General features: G+C 38.1%; 1 protein-coding gene across 7 annotated transcripts in view; it reads right to left on the bottom strand.

The window, feature by feature from the left end:
• Positions 1–17606, bottom strand: part of MAST2 (microtubule associated serine/threonine kinase 2) — a 161569-nt gene extending 143963 nt beyond the window's left edge. For all 7 annotated transcript variants that reach the window (XM_063297860.1, XM_063297862.1, XM_063297861.1 and 4 more), the window contains exons 1-3: positions 17230–17606; positions 3997–4144; positions 3402–3544 (exon numbers count right to left, since the gene is read on the bottom strand). In XM_063297860.1, the coding sequence (XP_063153930.1) occupies positions 3402–3544; positions 3997–4144; positions 17230–17418 (480 nt within the window). In that variant the 5' untranslated portion in view covers positions 17419–17606. The remainder of the gene's footprint in view (positions 1–3401; positions 3545–3996; positions 4145–17229) is intronic.
• Between the last annotated feature and the right edge of the window lie 3306 nt (positions 17607–20912).

Genomic DNA, 20912 nt, shown 5'->3' with positions numbered 1-20912 from the left:
TTATACATAAATGGGGAAAAACTGTTACCCTAATAGAATGATAAACATCTTTAATAATGGGAAAATGTTAAAATGTACAAATGCAGGTAGGAAGGTAGTGGATAATACGTGGTCCTGCAAGACATGTTTGTAAAACGAATGACAATCACTAATTACAAGGGCATGCTTCTGCCCACTTGGTTACATGAAAGTGAGAGTTGGGTACGTCAAGAAAAATGTAAGAGTATCCCAGATTTTGTCAGACAACAGGTTTTGATCCACTCTTTTTACTATGTTGCTCTCCTATACAAATCATGAGATGAGGTGCTGCGCTCATAAGTGAAGCACCACTCTGGATTCAAAGCTATGAAGCAATTGCGGCCACTTGAAAGCTCAGTACAGTTACTTCAAGACCCTCCCAAAGTCTACCTGGTACATTTGAGCATGTCCACAAGACACTGCTGCAAAGTTAACAGCTGGTATAGCCAGCAGTCAAAGCACCTCGATGAATTCTATTTACTTTTAATCTGGATTATCAGTCATAATAATAAAGCCTAAAACTGTTTTTCAAACTTTACACTTATGCTCAAAGTTCAAGCAATAAAGGTTCTGGGTAGGTATCTTAATACTCCGATATATTATGAAGGCACAATACAGTGATATTCCTCGTAATACACAGTAACACTGAACTGGACCAACTGACATGCGTATCAAAATGCACACCATCCAGTTGCCTGTAACAGGTGGCATATTTACTTAAATAATGTAAAGTAACAATAGTACAGAATTCTGCCACCCTGACAGTAATTGATGGCTTCAGATCTGCCAGAGGTAAACAGATAAAACAACTATCAAACTTGGCCTATTCACTAAAAAGGCAATGACAGCAGCGCAGGCATCACAGTAAAATGAACAATACAAAAGGCCGTAATGTACTGTTTCAGGTTCCCCCTTCCGGGTGAGAAAAGTCCCTCACCAAGGAGAGTGGTGAAAAATGCACTATGTAGTATTGAAATGAGCCAATATGAATACTATACATTATTCCAAAGTCACAGTGTTACTCAGGGAACTGGCAGGCTTGAAAAGATTCAAAAGCCCTCCTATATAGTTAATGTGTGGCACTAACTTTAAATCCAGCTGCTGGACACTGTCAAAGTTGCTGTTCGCTATCTGAAAATCTATTTAGCACTCTATATCACTGGGAGATTAGAAAACTAGAGAGAAAAAAAATCAGGCCTAATTTCTTCCTAAGTGCCTGCCTGTGCATGTTAGGCTGAAAATTGCCAAGCACAATATGGGGAGCTAATCCTGCTGGGGGGGTAGGGAAATAATTTTTTACCAAAAATTAAAAAGCCAAAAGCAAGTTCTGGCCTCACCATTAATTAAGCCTTTTTCTAGCTGCCATAATCCACATTTTTAAAAAATGTTCAAAGAAATATAAATTGTATCCTTTCCACTAGTGAAAAATTATGATACAGGTTTCTGAGTTTATATACTACTGAAACAAAACAGGCATAAGAATGAGGCCCTGCTTCGTGTATTTCTGTATTAAAGCTGTATCAGATGAAAAGCCCTTGCAAATTCCATTTTACTCTACGAAAGGTTTTATCGCACAACTTTCAGATTTTATACAAATGTAAATTTTATATTACATTTTAATTTATAAAAAATAATTTTTCATTTACGAGTTTTCATTTGAAAAATATAGACTATCAATAATTAAACAAGGCATGTTTGCTTTATTGTGCCTGTTATTTTTAATGAAGATTACTAGCTTTAAAAAAAAGGGATTGATCCATTAAGATCTGGTAGTGCCTTTTCCAAATAACAAATTTTATTTAAAGGCATAAGCTTTCATGAACAGCAGCAGCTGATGAAGTGTGCAGCCAGACTCCTGATTTTTTGGCCACTATAGACTAACACAGTTTCCTCCCACAGTGTCTACAACAAGAAGCCCTTACTTAAGATCACCCTAGTTCTAAAATTCTGTTGAGTATTCTTTTGGTTTTTCAACTGGTATATCTTGTCCAGTAGATGGCACTAGTAGCATGAGGTTTATACCATATGTAAAAAAGAACTGCCATGTTCATACCTTAAAGACATACATTAAAACATTTTACAGTGCATACATGCACAAAAGTAATAGATATACATCTAGTTCGCCATTTAAAAAACAAATCATAAACAAAAAACAGATAAATGTTGTGACACTTTACAATTTTCCGTTGCAATCCAACACATGTTCACTCAGATGAGCTAAAATGACCATTTGCTTCAGGGGAGCTTATACCTAATAACTGGTACCAGAATACAGCCTTCTTGTAGTACAAATCTGTCAGGTTTATGATGTCACAAAAACTTACCAATATAATGCAGTGTTTAGGTTTTAGACTTGGATTGGGAGATCCAGGTCATCACTTTCATTTTGTAATTTAAGCCAGTCACTCTCTCTTAGCTCAACCTAGGTAAAGGTAAAGGTTTCCCTTGACGTAAAGTCCAGTCGTGTCCGACTCATACAAATTTAAATATTATTTTGGATTTTTAAAATCAATGGGATCTTACAATTAACAGACCAATTTAGAACAAATTCACGCTCTATTGTCAATTTTACAATACAATATATTGTTTTAGTCCAATAAATTGCATCATCTTAAAAAATTCAACTAAAAATCATGAAGACTAAGAAGTGCATTATTCAATGGGATGAACAATTTCAGTATGCTAATAAGGAAATTTTTCAGCAAACTGAGGAATTTGTATTTTTCTGAATCAGAGAGAATACATTAAAATTGGGCCAATCTCACAGTAGATTTAATAACTTTTGAAGTTTGTAGAGGCCATATTGAGATTAAGTATCCCAAGCTGAGGAATGCATTATGACTGCATACCAAATATTGTCTTACTTCTCCATAATTACAGATTGGAAATCAGAAATACCACCTACACATATAATGAAGGCCTCCGTTATATGAATGAAAAGCAAACTCAGTTCTCCAAAGCCTTAGGTAAGTAAACAAAATAAGGAAACATATATCTAGAAGGGGCCTAATTCACAGTATAAAGGCCAAAGTGCAGACACTGTTCTTTTTATCTCACAAGATCAACTACTAAAACTCTCAGCTACCAAATAGTTTAATCCTAGTTAGGAGTCCAGGCTGATTTTTTAAACACCAAATAGACTTCAGGAAAAAATAGGAAGAGTGCTCATCATGACAATTAAATTATGGTCATCACTGTTGGATTATTCTTGTACCCTTTTTTTTTTTTTTTACAAATATATACTAAGAATATACAGTAATGTCTAACTTCAAAATCAAAACACTATACGGTCATCAGAATAATTAGAAAAATCTATAGACAAGCCATTGTCTTTTTTCCCCATAAATCACTTCAATAAAATTGTAAAATATATTGAAACTTACCAAACCAGCTGTAAGTGATGGGGCAGATTGTCCCAGTGATTGATTTCTCATGCGGACCAGATTTGATGATTCTCCAGATGGCTGCCCTATTGAGTGTGCCACTCCACTGTGCATACTTGTGGATAATGGAAGCAACTGCTTTCCTTTAAGGAAAAAAAAGCCATTTTAGTTGTTAATTCATAAATTTGTAACATAGTTCAATTATAGAATAAAATGAATGAGCTTTAAGGAACAGTTTTTACACAAATGCCTTAAATCATATTGGCCCAGGATAAGAACTTTTACAAGAGATCACATATATTTAAGACATACAGCCACTAGTCTTAACAAATCATTCTCTTTTACATATGAAATGAGATTGTATATATCTGGGAAAGGTTTAATCATGCAATATTGTATGGCTATTATATTTTTGGTAATTTGATATATGTTGAATAAAGCAAATTTAATTCTATCATTCTTACAGATTTTAGACACACAATTTTTAAGTTATAGTTGTTAATTTCACAGATTGCATTTTTACTTTATACTGGTTAAAGACTGAAATCAAATTATTATATGATAATTGCACTGCATTGTATTGCATTATAATTACCTGACAAAGAGCTGGCTAAACTACCTCTCCGCAGCTTGCAGTCATCCTGACTCAGTTGACGATGGAGTTTACTTTTTCCAGTAGATGAAAGGATGTCAGGGTTGCTGAATTTTCGGCAGCGCAAAGAAATGGATTCTGTTACAACATCCTAGAAGAAAAGGCCAAAAGATAAAGAGAGTAAGCTTACCCCACAAAAGAGCAGTTCCACAGCTCATGAGCACCTGCACTGTTAAGTTCACATCCAGTCTTCCCCCACCAATGCTCTAAGTGTCTCTTCTGCTGCTTCATCTCCCACAGCTCTTCACTAAATCAAGGAACTCCCAAAATCTGAAGAAAGGAAGAGAATGCCTGGGTGCAATCTTCTCAAGCACTCTGGCAGCCTCTGAATTCCAGAGACTCACAAGGCATTCAGCAGAACTCAGATCATTGACAAAATTCCCAAGTGTGTTGGAATTCAACAGGATTCATAAGATGAGGCAGAGCATCTTAATGAACCACTCAATACTGCAATGATCTGAAACAGTGACTGATCTCAAGCAAATCAGGAAGTGATTCAACCATGGCCAAAGACCTCACACAACATATTCCTTCTTCAGATCATGTACCAGCTGCTCTGAGGTAAAGACCAAAACTAAATGTGTAAACCGCCTGTGTGAGTCAAACCTGAAACTACCTCGGACAACTCACAGTTGCCACGGAGGCCATGAACTCTCAGAAACCCTGCCCCCTCAAGAACTGAGATAAAGGCGCTCCAGCACAGAAGCCAGGGAGACTCCAAAGCCAGGTCTGCAATGAGGTCCAGGAATCTATGAATGGATTCTGTCATGCAGCAAGGTGGGAATACATGAGCAGAATCCTTAATTTGTCCTTGCAACCCGGTGTCACATATAGGCACTCACAGCTCATTACCTTCAAGTATTCACTGAGAATTATCCCCACTCCTTCTCCCCTACCTTGGCACTGCAGTTGATATAGGATCTGAAACCTTGAAGGACAAATTTCTTATCAGATGACATAGACACCCTCTCCTAACCTGATTTTGTTAAAACAATTCAGATCCAAATATTTTCCACAGCAAAGTTGTGGACAATTATAGCTTATTACGGACAGGCCTGGCACTTACTATCAGAATCCTGAGATTGAGACCCCAAGCAACCCAGTCACCCAGATCTGGATTGAGGCGACTGGGCTACAAATGGTAACTGATATCAAATTACTGGCCACCTTTCCCCTGGAATAGCTTCTCCATCATTAATCATCATCTACCATCCTCATAATCCCCAAGGATTCTTGACAGTTTATAGGAAAAGGTACACAAGAAATATACAATAAACAAAGGTATATAAATAAAAGGTCTACACACTAATAAAAACACAGAATAAAATTAAATTAAATTAACCAAGCCAAAATGTAACCAAACTAAGATGAACTCAAGGCTCAAATGCCCCCTGGAAGAGCTCTGTTTTAAGCAGTTTCTGGAAGGAAGTCAGGATGGGAGCCAATGAGATGTCCACTGGAAAGCCATTCCAAAGAACTAGCACAGCAATTAAAAATCAGCACTGTTGGACCTGCCCCCCCCCCACCTCCCTAAAGTTGGGAACTGTTAATAGTTTATCCTAGGGAGACTAAACTGGCCAGGCCAATTCTAATGGGAGAATGAGACCCTCAGGTAACCAGGTGACAAGCCATATAGGGCTTTAAAGGTTAATATCAGCACTTTGCAAGGGGAGTGGCCATCAGGCAGTTCTTCCCTGCCTTCCCTTCACCAACTGGAACCACCCACCAAGGAAGGAGCAGAACCCCTGCAATTGAGTGCCCCCAACCCCCACAGCCCAGAAGGATACCATGTTTGATAATATTGAAGGCCACTGAGAAGTCTAAAAGAATCAGGTTGGATGCACTTCTTCCACCCAGGTCCCAACGAAGGTAGCCTCCTAGTATACCTAATGACATCTCATATCTTGGCGAGAACCCTGACTGTAGAGAGCCCAGATAATCCATTTCTTCTAGGGTGCTCTGTAACTTATTCTCTACCACTGTCTCAATAATCTTCTCCAAACAGGGAAGACTGGAGATTGGTCAATAGTTATATATCTCTGGATCCAAAGTGGGACTCTTAAAGAGGGGGTGGACCTAGAGGCTTGAATTTATCTAACTTCAGTAAGTATTTCTTTCCCATCTCCTTGTCTATACAGAAATAAGTGTAACACTGGCCAGCTTTTGTTTCCCTTCTGAGAGAAGACAAATATAAAACACAAGATGTACTGCCTTCTTGCCATCACCAATTCACCTCTTCCTTTTTGCAACAGAACTACAGTCTTTGCCTTTCCTTTTGTTTCTGATGTACCTAAACAAAACTTTTGCATCGTTCTGAGCATTTCTTGCAAGCCTTAGCTCATGCCTTTCTTGATATGGTACCATTTAAAGAATATATTACATATTAATTCAAATTATTTATAAACAAACATAATAGCTAAAGGACATTTAAAACTTAGTGTAGATTTAATTCAGAAAAAAAAATCAGCCAAAGGGATGACAACACAAACACTGCCATTGTACAGTATAAAAAACTATCCTGGTTTTAGGGAAAATGCAGCAGTGAATACATGCAGAGTACACTGTACAAAAGGAAGTAGTCTTTACAACAGATACCACTGTTTGCAGATACCTACAAACATTGATAAGTGCCATGGAATTGTTTAAATCTGCTTTATACAGACAAGCTATCTGAAACTGCCAGCTGTTTGCCACTGCCATTTTCTAGGGAAATCAATTTTACACAGCAGGTTTAGCTTTCACTTCAATCTAATACAGAGAGTTGGCAAATTGGACATACCAAATTCTTTTTAACTCCTAAAATTTAACACAAAGTCAACTCACCAAGCCTGTGTGCTATGTCCTTCAAATATTGTCTCTGATTAAAAAGGTTAGAGAAATCCTAAAAATGCCTATATTCTTCCAAATAATAGCATGTATCATTGCTCTGGTGATAGGAAGTAAAGCTGGATGACAAAGGCATGGAGAAATCTGTTCCCCATCTGAAATAACCTTTGTTTCCATTTGCCCCTCATCTATAATAACTTCTGTATAAACCACACAGCTTTCATTTTCTGTGCCAATGCATTAATTCCCAAACTTTTTAAATATTGTCTCCTATATACCAGAAAAGCATAATCTGAAACCTTAGATTCTCTGAAATCTTGCATGTGTAACTCATATTCCCCTGAAAAGTTATCAACAAATTGTAATCTTTAATATGGCAGGAGAATAAAATTATTAAACACATGGGAGTAATTGTATTGACCATATTATTTAATGTAATTTAAATTAAACTAAATTGAAATGTCCTGATCCAGTTCTTACTTTGTTCTGGCAACCCTGCTTCTTAAATTTGCCCCAACACTTTACCTCCCCCATTGTGAATCTTTACAGTATGCAGCACATCTGCATAACTTCTGGAGGATGGGGTCCAAGGGACACACACACTCTTAAGAAGTATGTGGAGGAGACATGACTAAAGTGAGTAAAGCCATGTGATGTGTGGATGGGGTAAAAAGAGATGGAGCTTTTCAAATTAAACAAATCATAAACATAGAATATTAAATATATTCATAGATGCACACATGTACACTGATACATACAGAGACAAACACATTTACACTAATATACGTATGCTAATATGCAGCAGAGTACAACAGGAAACACAACAGGGAGAAGTTATGTGGCAAAGACACAAATTGAGCCACACAAGGATAGGGCAACAAAGCACAGTAAAGTAGCAAAGTAGGACAAGCAGTGAGAAATGCCAGGGGTGTGAGGTATATAGGACCTCAAAAGCTGCGCTGCTCACATCACCAGGACATACTCTTTACATTCCTGTTACAGAGCCTGGTTGACCACTAAAAATGGGTATCATTGTAGCATCTTTTTTCCATATACATTATCCTTAACATCTGTAACACCTTTAATGTTTACAAGTTTTATCTCACAGGAAATGAAGAAATAGAGCCTGCAGAAATTAAATAAGGCTATTGTATCAAAACATCTATTTCTGTTTTATTGACTATTCTAAAGCCTTTGACTGTGTGGACCATAACAAATTGTGGCAAGTTCTTAGCGGTATGGGGATACCAAGTCATCTTGTCTGCCTCCTGAAGAATCTGTATAACAACCAAGTAGCAACAGTAAGAACAGACCACGGAACAACGGACTGGTTCAAGATTGGGAAAGGAGTACGGCACGGCTGTATACTCTCACCCTACCTGTTCAATTTGTATGCAGAACACATCATGCGACATGCTGGGCTTGAGGAATCCAAGGCTGGAGTTAAAATCGCTGGAAGAAACATTAACAATCTCAGATATGCAGATGATACCACTTTGATGGCTGAAAGTGAAGAGGAACTGAGGAGCCTTGTGATGAAGGTGAAAGAAGGAAGTGCAAAAGCTGGCTTGCAGCTAAACCTCAAAAAAACCAAGATTATGGCAACCACCTTGATTGAGAACTGGCAAATAGAGGGAGAAAATGTAGAAGCAGTGAAAGACTTTGTATTTCTAGGTGCAAAGATTATTGCAGATGCTGACTGCAGTCAGGAAATCAGAAGACGTTTAATCCTTGGGAGAAGAGCAATGACAAATCTCGATAAAATAGTTAAGAGCAGAGACATCACGCTGACAACAAAGGTCTGCATAGTTAAAGCAATGGTGTTCCCCGTAGTAACATATGGCTGCGAGAGCTGGACCATAAGGAAGGCTGAGAGAAGGAAGATCGATGCTTTGGAACTGTGGTGTTCGAGGAAAATTCTGAGAGTGCCTTGGACTGCAAGAAGTTCAAACCAGTCCATCCTCCAGGAAATAAAGCCAGACTGCTCACTTGAGGGAATGATATTCAAGGCAAAACTGAAATACTTTGGCCACAGAATGAGAAGACAGGACACCCTGGAGAAGATGCTGATGCTAGGGAGAGTGGAGGGCAAAAGGAAGAGGGACCGACCAAGGGCAAGGTGGATGGATGATATTCTAGAGGTGACGGACTTGTCCCTGGAGGAGCTGGGGGTGTTGACGACCAACAGGAAGCTCTGGCGTGGGCTGGTCCATGAAGCCACGAAGAGTCGGAAGTGACTAAGCAAATAAACAACAACACTGTATCAAAATGAACTTTTAAGAGGTATAAAATTTCATTTTGATACAATAGCCTTATTTAATTTCTGCAATGTTCTTATAAGGATATACTTGGACTCTGTTCTCAGTTTTTGATTTTACCATCTTCAGCTCAATTTTTCTGTATTATATTCTGTATTATATTACAACTTACACAATTTGATTTTGAACTGATTTTATTATTAATTCCAGTTAAGTTACCTAGAAAATATAATCAGACAATACCATCTAAAAATATATATTAGAGAGTACTTTAAGACCTGTATCTTGGACTCTTTTTTATTCCAGAAAAAATATAGCTGTGAAATAATGCATTTTTAAGAGGTACTGAAATTCTGATCTATGATGAAATGCATCATGCACAATCCTGTAAAAAGCTTTATTTTTTAAATACTTTAATCCACCAAGTAACTAGACTTCTCTAGATTTCTTAAGAACTCAAGAAAAAATGTACTTGTTCCCCCAAATTTTTAAATTAGAATTCCTACTCATTGCTTTCTAGGTATGGTCTTAAGGGTTTATTTGAACATTTAAATAATGTATTCATTTATTCCTACAACAGCATCATCTTATACTTTACACTGAGTTCAATGGGACTCAGTCTGTATGATGTGTTCAATATTGTCAGCCCTTCCAGGAAGGCAAAGTGAAGAAACAAATGCAGCATGGATTCCAGGAATGTTCTTTATTTTTGTAGGGTAGAATAACACAATCTTAAAACACTGTCAGAGTTTCTCTCTACACCATCTTATACCAAACAAAATCAAGGCAGGATTATTTTGAGTTGCTTTCTCACACTTTCAGTGACAACAGACACATAATCACTCCTTCCTTGCTTGAAGATAGGCCCAGCAGCTTGTCAAGATCAATAAACAAGTCTGACAGAGATCTAGAAGGAGCTGGAAAGTGCTTCATCTGTTGCACAATAATAGCAACTGAAGGGTCCAACTGGCAGGAAGAAAAATGTCTTCTATATCCTGGAGGTCATTGTATAGCAATTCTGGAAGCAGTTCATGTATTAGAACTGCAGACAGATGGACGAGCTGTGGTACATGAACATTCTTTACCCACTCGCACAATCTCTGATTGAGGGGAGCCCTTCCATTGAATCAGATATTCTAATGGTCCTCTCCTGCATCTAGAATCCTGAATACATTCCACCTCTTATTCCTCTTCTCTATCTATCAAACTCAGGGGCCGGGGGGGAGGGGGAGCAACAAGTGCAAAATTCAAAGGACAGGGTGGAACTTGTCAAACAAGCACTGACTAGTAAAATATCATGTTAATCTTCATGGAATAGGCAACTGTAGACAAAAGGCTATCGGACTAACGTAAACTAGGGAAGGGACCAATAACCTTTGAATCCAGACTCTTGGACAGACAAAAGTAAAGCAGAAACTTAGTGAAAAACCCTATCAAATCCCCCACCACAATCTTGTCGCCTGATTGTCTATGTGCATATGCTACACATTGTACAGTCTTGGCCAAATCTAATAGTTCCTTTAAGAGAAGCTGTGCAGCCTGTCTCTCTTGGAAGAAAGTTAGAGGTTTAAGGAACTGTGGAGTCAGACACTCTGGAATGGGGGTGGGAGACATGCAGATGGAGGAATGCAGAGAGTTATTACAGGCAAATTCTGCAAGAGGCAATAAATCAGTCCTGGTGTTCTGTTGATACAAGACATACTAATGCAAATACTGTTCAAGTAACGGGTTAGTCTTCTCTATCTACCCATTCAATTGCAGATAATGAGAAGATGAAAAATGAATATGAATAAAGGTTAGATATTTGGGGGTGATTTTATCAAGCAGGAATAGTATGCTGTTTCAAAACAATTATGTTAAAAAAGATTTGTTAAGATGGGAAAAACTACAACTACAACAAAAGGAGACTCCCAAACAGAGTCCCCTTTTTGGGAGAGATGGGTGGTGATAGAAATTTGAAGAATAAATAAATAAATTGTCTCTTATGGGGAAAATATCTGTGATTAAGATTAATGTTTTGCCTAGGATGTTGTTTCTTTTTCAGACTATACCTATTTTGACAACAGATTTACCATTTAAACAATGACAGAAGAACATTTCTAAGTTTATTTGGCAAGGCAAGAAACCAAGAATCAAATATAAGGTGTTACAAGATGCCAAAGAATGAGGTGGTTTGGGTTTACCTAATTTAAAATTGTATTTTGATGCTTGTTGTTTGTTCTGGATGAAGGAATGGTTAACTTTGAAGAATAAGTAGTTATTGGAACTTGAAGGACATGAATTGAGATTTGGGTGGCACGCTTATTTGTGGTATGACAAAGTTAAAGTTAATAAAGATTTTAAAAATCATTTTGTAAGGAGTGCCATACTGAGGGTTTGGAATAAATATAAAGCAAGATTGTCTCCTAATGTACCGTTGTGGTTGTCACCTCAAGAAGCATTTGTTAGATTTCTCTTCTAACGGATGCTTCTTGAGGTGACAACCACAACGGTACATTAGGAGACAATCTTGCTTTATATTTATTCCAAACCCTCAGTATGGCACTCCTTACAAATGTGGGGAAAACAAGCTAGCTAAGAGGATGGAACTTTGAATAGGGTGAACCGAAACTTAAAACAAGGGAACAGTTAGAACTGGAAGGCTTTACTTGTCATTGGTTTACATATGTGCAATTGTTAGAACGATTTAAAGTGGACAAAAAGACTTTTAAATTTGCCAGTGAAATAACTCAATTTGAAATGGAACTTTGTACAAACGATTAACATATTGTTACCAAGATGTATAAGATGTTGTTACAAATGAACTCAGAAGATGAACAAGTTAAAGAATGTATGATTAAATGGGCTAAGAATTTTGGATACAATATTATGTTGAAGCAATGGGAGAACAATAAAGGATTGAAATTTACTTTGAATTATAACTTAAAAGAGCATTTTTCTAAAATGATATACTGTTGGTATTTAACTCGCTTTGTCAAAAATGTGTAACAGGTAACAAATGTTTGTTGGAAATGCTCTCTTGGTGAAGGAAGTTTTTATCATCTTTGGTGGACTTGTGAGAAGGCCAAAAAAATTTGGGATCAAATATGTGTTAATATTTAAAAGATTCTTAAAGTGGATACAGAAGAAACCAGAACTGTTTCTCTTGGGATTGATGGATAAACAGCCTGAGAAACAGCATGGGACTTTGCTTTTATATATGATAGCAGCCAGACTTTTATGTACACAAAGATGGAAAGACCCACAAATCCCCCAGTGGAAGAATGGTCAAATTAATGGAATTGGCTCAAATGGCCAAGTTAACAGCATTGATAAGAGAAAATACCGTGTCTGGATTTGTCTCTACTAGGGAACCAGTTTTGGATTATTTGCTTGTGTCTGAAAAAAATGAAGTTTTGGGTTTGGGTTTTGATGATTAAATGGTTTGATTTTATAGAAATAACATTACTAAGGTTTAATTAATGGTAAGAGATTATATCTATATAATATGCATTTATATCTGTATTGGAGAAGGTTGGAAGTCACTCTCTTTTTCTGTTTTCTACCTAATTTTGCACCTTTATAGTTTTTCTTTTTTCTTTAGTTCTGTATTCTATCTTATCTATATTCTACATTTTGTATTTTAACTATACTTTAAAAATTAATAAAGGTTTTTTTCAAAAAAGATGAATATGAATGTCCAGGAAATTAAAAAAAGGACTTTCCAAAACTTGGATGTAAATCAAGACCAAAAATCACAATTAATCTCCTATACCAGGGTTCCTCAACCTTAGCAACTCTAAGCTGTGCGGACTTCAGCTCCCAGAATTCCCCAGCCAATTTGACTTCAATTCTGGGAGTTGAAGTCCACACAGCTTAGAGTTGCCAAGGTTGAGGAACCCTGTCTTATACCAAAAACACAGTCTAGAAAAAGTTGTGCAGCCTCCTGAGCAGACAGTAATGGTTCAAGTATTTCTTCCATCTTCCCAAAGCCAGGTCTACATTATTTCACAAATACACAACCTTGGTTACATAAAATACTCATCAAACTGCCATCAATATGAATTTGTGATATAGCTTGATATATATGTACTGGCAGATATAACCAATTGTAGACCCCATATTTTTGTAGAAAAGTCACTACTAGCATTATATTTTATAGACTAAAATCTTCATTAAAAATCTCCAAAATTTAAGGATTGGTGTATTAACTTCATATAGTCAAGCTTAGCTGGTGAAAATACAGCTTGATTACCATGTCAATTTTCAGTATTATTGCTGTATTATTTCAAATTATGCTTTATTCCAACTTCTTTTACAAAAACTTGCATTTATTTAGGGAAATAGAAAAGCCACCAAAATTGGGAAAATTTCCTAAGGTGTTCTTTTAAGAAATTTCATAAATAAAACATATTTTTGAACATTTACATATATAAACTTTATTTGTGCCATTACATTGAGATAACAGTAGAGCAGCAATCTGAAACAGGCTGAGCTACTATGAAACTACTCCTTGTCAAATTTTGCAGATTGAATCAAGATCGGCTTAAGGCTATCTCTAATGAACTTACGAGGGCCAGTCTGGTCTAGTGGTTAAGGCACCAGGCTAGAAACTGAGAAACTGTGAGTTCTAGTCCTGCCTTAGGTACAAAGTCAGCTAGATGACCTTGGGCCAGTCACTCTCTCTCAGCCCTAAAAAGAAGGCAATGGCAAACCACTTCCAAAAATCTTGCCAAGAAAACTGCAGGGACTTGTCCAGGCAGGCTCCAAGAATTGGACATGATTGAACAGATTTTTTTAAAAAAATTAACTTACTTTCCAAGTAAGTTACATTCCTCATCCCCATGTTCAAAATGATTGCCTAATTGGAAAAGAAAACCATCGGAGTAGGGTTAAACCCAATAGGGTCCTTTTAATTTCCTAAGTTTAATTACGTATACTGTAGTTAGTTTTAAGTTCACACTAAATAAAAATTACTACTACTACTTATGTAGATTTTTGCTTCCCAGGAACATTTTTTTTCAGATGGAACTCTTTCCACAAGGGTCATCTTTGCATACCTCTCCCATTTACAGATAATCCTACATTTGTGTAATCAGCTTCAACCACAATCCATTATCTCTTCTTTATCAGAGCTGCAATTGGATGGAGCTACACACTCCAGTAAATATATACATACATTTATCATAATCTTCCAAATAAAAGAAAATCTTCACATTTTTCCCCATTCCCTAAAAACAATCAAGCATTTTGCAAGCACTGTGAACACAAGACTTCAAGGATTTTTAAAAGAAATCAAAGGGAATTAATTTCTGCAAATCCTGTTTATTTATTTTTTTAGGAAAGTAAGAACATGTTTGCCTACTTGTAGTTAGAGGGGAAATGTCATGATCTGAATTTAAAAAAAAAACAAGAGTACATGAATAACCTTTGACACTCATACAAATTTGCACAGCTATGGTGTGGTGTGTTATGGTAGAAGAGTAATTATCACTGGCACTAAATAAGTGGATCTAGGTATTTATTTGTAACAGGTGTCATATATATTATTTTTTAGATTATCTTCACATATTACATGGTATGCAGTAGCTAGCAATCAAAGGCTTCTGATCACAATGTCTCTATATTTGTCTGATCAAAGTCAATCTTGTTTGTAATTACCAGTTAAAGGTAAAGGTTTCCCTTGACATTAAGTCCAGTTGTGTCCAACTCTAGGGGGCGGTGCTCATCTCCGTTTCAAAGCCGAAGAGCCAGCGTTTGTCCGTAGACACTTCCGTGGTCATGTGGCCGGCATGACTACACAGAATGCCATTATCTGCCTGCCGAAGCAGTACCTATTAATCTACTCACATTTGCATGTTTTCGAACTGCTAGGTTGGCAGGAGCTGGGACGAGCAATGGGAGCTCACCCCGTCACGTGGATTCGAACCACCAACCTTCTGATCGGCAAGCTCAGCAGCCCAGCAGTTTAACCCGCAGCGCCACCACGTCCCTTTAATTACCAGTTGCTATAGAATAATAGCCGTAAAAAAGTTCATCATATCCATTTGGTAAGTTCTCCACTGTGGGATTTATATTTTTGTTGTTGTTGTGGGCTGCTGGAAGGAATGGAGAATGACAAGAAAATATATTTATGGTTCTAAAGACAGTTTTTGAATCTACTGTACCTGAACACAAACATTTTTTCAGGCGAGAGGATTTTGTTAGAAGAAAAATATATAGCTTAAGCATACAGACTACATGAAGAAAAGTTGTAGCATTATAAACTACCCAGAGTCCCTCTGGTAGGAGGAGATGGGTGGTGACAAATTTGATAAATAAATTAGAATTCACCACAAAATGACAAATATTAATAATGTTCAACTTACATGGTTTCCTTGGTTTCTTTAAGTAATTACCAGTAGCTAAGCTACTCAGGTATGAAATCCATCTGAACCTATCTGGAAATATGATTCCCAAATTATGTCAGTTATTATCCACAAACAACCATTTCAAAAGATCTCTAGAAAAGGAATAGTTGTTTCCAATATAAATATTTCAACCAGTAATATTTCTGCTCTGAGCGTTGTTACTTCAAATACAAAGGAAATCCATTTGGAACTATATTCTTGTAACATCACATATGTAAATTTTCTACATTTTTCAATTGATTCATCTCTTCAAACATTGCAAATTAGCATAAGCATTATGCTATTAAAATGAAAGACAAAATCTTCTGAAAGATATGAAGTACTTTTCACTGGCTTGAAAAGTGACTAGTATTCAGCCAATGCAATCTTCCAGAGAAAGACCGACTAGCCCACTTTCCATTTCTTCTTCATATTCAGCCATGACCAATGTCTGATAATAAGCTGGGCAGTTCACTGATTAGGCACAGCAATGGTCAAATTGGTTTTTCACACATCAGCCCAGCTGCAGCTAATGGTACTTGCCGTAGTATTATGTAGCATTAGGACCAACAGGGCTAATACTGTACAAATACAGTCAAAAGATTCTTAATGAATCCTCAATTACAAGAGAGGTTCTTTTGCTCCTTCCACCAGTCCACACAGTTTATTATTGCCCACTCGGAGGTGATGTTTAAATAGGCTAAAGTACTTATCCTGCAAGTATAATAATTGTCAGCTAGGTTCAAGTCCTTAATTGACCACTAATCTCACTGGGAGATTTTGGACCAATCACCATTTCTCAGCCCAACCTACCCCAGAGGGTTGCTGTTGTAGTATGCAACCCTGAGCTCCCCCCACCCAGGCAAAACATAACGTAATTATATATTATCATCTAGGGGCATCCTGAGGAAGATTTAGATGTACATGTAAACTTTACTCATGATGTAATCTCTAGCTTTTAGAGAAGAAAGGGGATACATTATCCCCATAGTTGCTTTGTGAGTATTTTTACTGAAGCAAATTATACTAATAATGAAGAGTATCAAATAGAGGAACTATTAATTTCTAGAAAAAAACATGCCTGCCTTAACTGAGACGTTCTTTGATCTGGACCAAACATCTGAGCACACAAGATCTACCATAATGCGGCCATTTGCAGGTTGCACAAATAGCCCTGCAAATGGCATGTCCACCCTATATCTAACAACAAATATCTCCATGTGACCTTCTTAAATCAGCCAGACCATATATCTCACCTCATCCCATATAACCTTAGCCTGTCAAAGCCAAAAATCATCCCACCTTATGCTTATAAAAAGGCCTTTCCACTTCATAAAATAATTTTCCTTCCCAAAGATCCAATGCCCTATAGCAATTAGCATAAAAGACTTGGAGTTATTCTTTTGCTTCACAAGAGACAAACAGAAGTTTCCACGAGTTTTCTGACAGCAGAGATTGCCTCCCTCATCCCTGGAACAGCATCTCCACCACAATGGCCCTTCCACCCACCCTGCGTCCCCTCTTGCAGTGACGGAGGAGCATCCAGGCTGCCCACACTGGCTGCCTCGAACCAGCGCCACGGTACCCCTAGAAACCTCTCCCATTACATAAAAATGAACGTAAAGCCTGCATAATCAACCCCCACCATCTTGATCCCTCGCTGTTACCGACGTCCCACGTTAAGGCAGACCCGCCAACGAAAGACCTTCCACCCGCCCGAGTACCTTTTCTGGCGGCTCCCTGCAGGCGGCGCTGCCTGGACCCGCTTCTTCCGCTTCCCTCACACTCCCGGCCGCGGCATAGGCTCTTCTCTTTGAAGCATCTAGGGGGACCCGGGTGGGCTGCTCCAGGCTCCTGGGAACCGAGAGCCCCGAGGGTCCCGCTTTCTCTCCCCGTGAGCGACCCTTCCTCATGACGGGGATGCGGATGGCAGCGGCAACTTTTCAGCGCGGGGGCTCGCGCGCTAAGCAGTCCGCCATGGCCGCGGGGGTAGGGGGAGGCGATCTTGGGGAGCGCCTCTCCCCCCGTTCAGCCCCCAGGCAGGCATCTCCACGCTCTTGTCAGCGGCGAGCACGCCGGACACTGCGACAAGCCCACCCCCTCGGCCACGTATCGCGAGAGGAGGGGCCGCCGACGCGCGAGGGAACTCAAGGGGCGGAGAGACGCCAACTTCGGAGAGGTGGCGCTTAGATGATGTGGAGGCGGACCCAAGGAGAGAGGGCGGGGGAAGGAAAAATTGTTCTAATAGGTGGGGCCGCAGCCGAATTGGCTCGCAAAGTATGATGGGGCCTTGGATATGTAGAAATACGAGGGCCGATAGCGAACATTTCAGCCTTAGTGGGAGACATTCTAATGTGTGTGTCTTCGTAATAGAACAGAGACGTACTAAAAAAAGCAAAAACTGAATCTGAATGGTGAAGCCTCCGTCAACGCTCCTTAACCCACTCTTAGGACTTTCGTTCCTAAATAGCCGTAAAATAGCAGTGTCTTTTAAGAGCATGGCCACAGGGCTACATTAAAGTGCAGCCCGCCAGTTCTGTCTAGCTAGAAGGAAAGTGCGTTAGTGCAAATTGCACTGCTGCCCTCATTGCTGATCCTTACGATGCTGCTGGCCAGTGTTGCGGTCTTTACTGTTTTAATGTGAGACTAGGTAAGGACAGTGATGGGTGGATTTTCCAGCTCCATTTTTCTGTGCTGCAACATATCACTTGACAGCAGAAGAAACTACCACCAACCATTATCCTTAATGTGTGGTGGGGAAGGGTTGGGGGACTAGGTGAGTGCTTGGAACACCTGGTTGAGTTGCTTGACTGACAGGTGGTAAGTGCAGAATCGTTCAGTGTCTGTGACCTGTTGAGCTATTTCTGAACCCAAGTCTGGAGTTTGGCCTGAAGGTGGATTTCCAGCCACAAGGCAGGAAGCAATATTGGGTAATAGTCCTATCCTGTCAAATATTAACAGCTTGACCTGATTTTTGAAGTCAGGGTAACTTGACAGTTAGTGGAGAAATTAGACTTACTTTATATTTTCATATTGTAAATGAGTGTGCAGAACAAGCACTTCCAAATTCCTAGAATAAAATCTTGGCCAACCTGTTTTTTGAAGGGCTAACATCTAATCTGAGGAAGTCTTTAAAAAACAATACTTGCAGCATGATGAATTGTTTGAAATAATTACCATTACTAAAGAAAATAGTGATTCTCTAATCTTAGTGTATTACCACTAACTTTCATTTACCTAGAATCCAAGACACTTTTACCTTAGAATTAGAGTTCCATCTGAGTAGACCTGCATACATTTACAACTGTTCCCAAAATATATTATGCTGGATGTCAGTGCATACATACCATACCTGCTTCTATTCAGCCTCAACCAGACTGTAAATTTAGTATTCTATTTATCTAAAACCCCATAGAAGTAAACAGCATAATGACAATAAACAATACAGTTTAAACAATAGCATACAGAACTTATCTGTACAACAATTTAGAAAAATACCTCAGATATTGTCTAGCTACAGTTGGATAGCATCTTTTGAGCTGGTTCAATATTTACCTTATATATGCCTTGATGAAAATACATTCCTTGAGTTCCAGTCTAAAACACAGCAGCCAGAGAGCCAGTCATACTTTCTTAGGGAGAGAAAATAGGACAGCACGCCCAAAAATCCTTTAGGTTACTGCTACAGGTGAGATACAGAGCACCCTCCTAGTCTCTTAAATGCATGGGCAACTAATACTGGGGGAGTTGGTCTTTAATTGAAATTAATGCAATTCATTATAGTAATAGTATTCTGGTATGTTAAATCAATTTCCATTTCTAATGCTCTCAGCAATTATGGAGAAATTAATTGTATCCATATGTTTGCTTTTAGCCTCTGCTACAAACAGGATGGTAAAGAGCAAACTGCTCACCCCCAGTAGTTTGCCTTTGGGCAAATAGTGTTTTATGTCTGACCATTTGATCATAGCAGCCATTCTTAGAATGTGCTAGTTGTAGCAGCTGTCTTATGAAAGTACAAAGCATGACATACTCTCAATATACCCACCAGCCCCCAAATTTTGCCCACATTTGGAAAAATGTGCTTCAGTAACTACTTTTCACTAAATTATAGCTGTATTATTTAATGCTCTTATTAGTTATTTCTTGATCTAGCACCTTCTCTTAACAAGAGTTCGGACTCGCCTTGTTTTTAGCATTGTTCTCAGTTGTCAGTCTTGTTCCATATTAGATGATAGGATTTCTCAGCCTGGAAAGAAACCAATATCAAGATTTAAAAAAAAAAACCTAGGAGATCATGATTTATCTAAAAAAATTTCAAATTCAAGCAACTTCACATTAAAGAGGTAAGTTCCATTTGCCTTTTTTTAGTGTATGCATATATACAGGTCTACACGTGAAAACAAGATAATAATTTTGTAACTTCTGGCCTATATTTGAGCCTGAATGTGCAGGGGTTCCCTGAGGCCTGAAAAATATTTCAAGGGTTCCTCCAGGATCAAAAAGTTGAGAAAAGCTGATCTACAGTATCTATGTATGCAGACACACACAATTTTGAGAAATGCAATTTACATGGTATTGTTAGATAAATATAAAATAAATTCTGTCATATTGGTCTAGTGGTTAAGGCAATGGTCTAGAAACCAGGAAACTGTGAGTTCTAGTCCCGCCTTAGGCATGAAAGCCGGCTGGGTGACCTTGGGCCAGTCACTCTCTCTCAGCCCAACTCACCTTACAGGGTTGTTGTTGTGAGGAGAATAGGAGGAAGAAGTAGTATTTGGTACGTTTGCTGCCTTGAGTTATTTATAAAAATAATAAAGCCAGGATAGAAAATAAATAAATAAATTTATGTTCTTTTTTCACCCACAATCCAGAATCTTTGGGCTTAGACACCACCACTCTTTTTAACAAGTATTCAATAACTGTAATTTGTGGCTTCAGTCCTGAATACAATGTTTTTTGCATCATTATTACCAGCCATCGAAAACTTGGTGCCCAGCTTCACATTAAATTGCAAATTTAGCACTTTCCTATCCTTTCCTGGTAGAATTGCTGTCCTCTTAGAAACAGGTGATCCTGTCATTAACAGATAGCAAACAGTGACTGATAACAAATAAAGATGTTCTTAGTTTTTGCCTGTTTTGCAACTTTGTCTGATTATTAGTTAATTTATTGGAAAATACAGATTTTAAATGGCCTTTGTATTTCTGTGTGGTGTTTTGATTTCAAGAATTATTATTTTTAAATATAGTATTTACTATGCCTTTCAGTATAAAGTTTCAAACTGTTTGCTGAAAACAAGCAAAAAGGCAGCAAATAATTATATTTTGTCCTATGCTCAAAGAATGAGACAGGCATGTTTAAAACTAAGTTTTCCCAGTTTGGTGTCTTCCAGATGTAGTAGAAT

The sequence above is a fragment of the Candoia aspera genome, chromosome 3 (genome assembly GCF_035149785.1).
Source record: "Candoia aspera isolate rCanAsp1 chromosome 3, rCanAsp1.hap2, whole genome shotgun sequence".
Classification (NCBI taxonomy): Eukaryota; Metazoa; Chordata; class Lepidosauria; order Squamata; family Boidae; genus Candoia; species Candoia aspera.
Note: the sequence above shows the minus strand (reverse complement) of the source record. Positions and strands in the feature narration are given on the sequence as shown.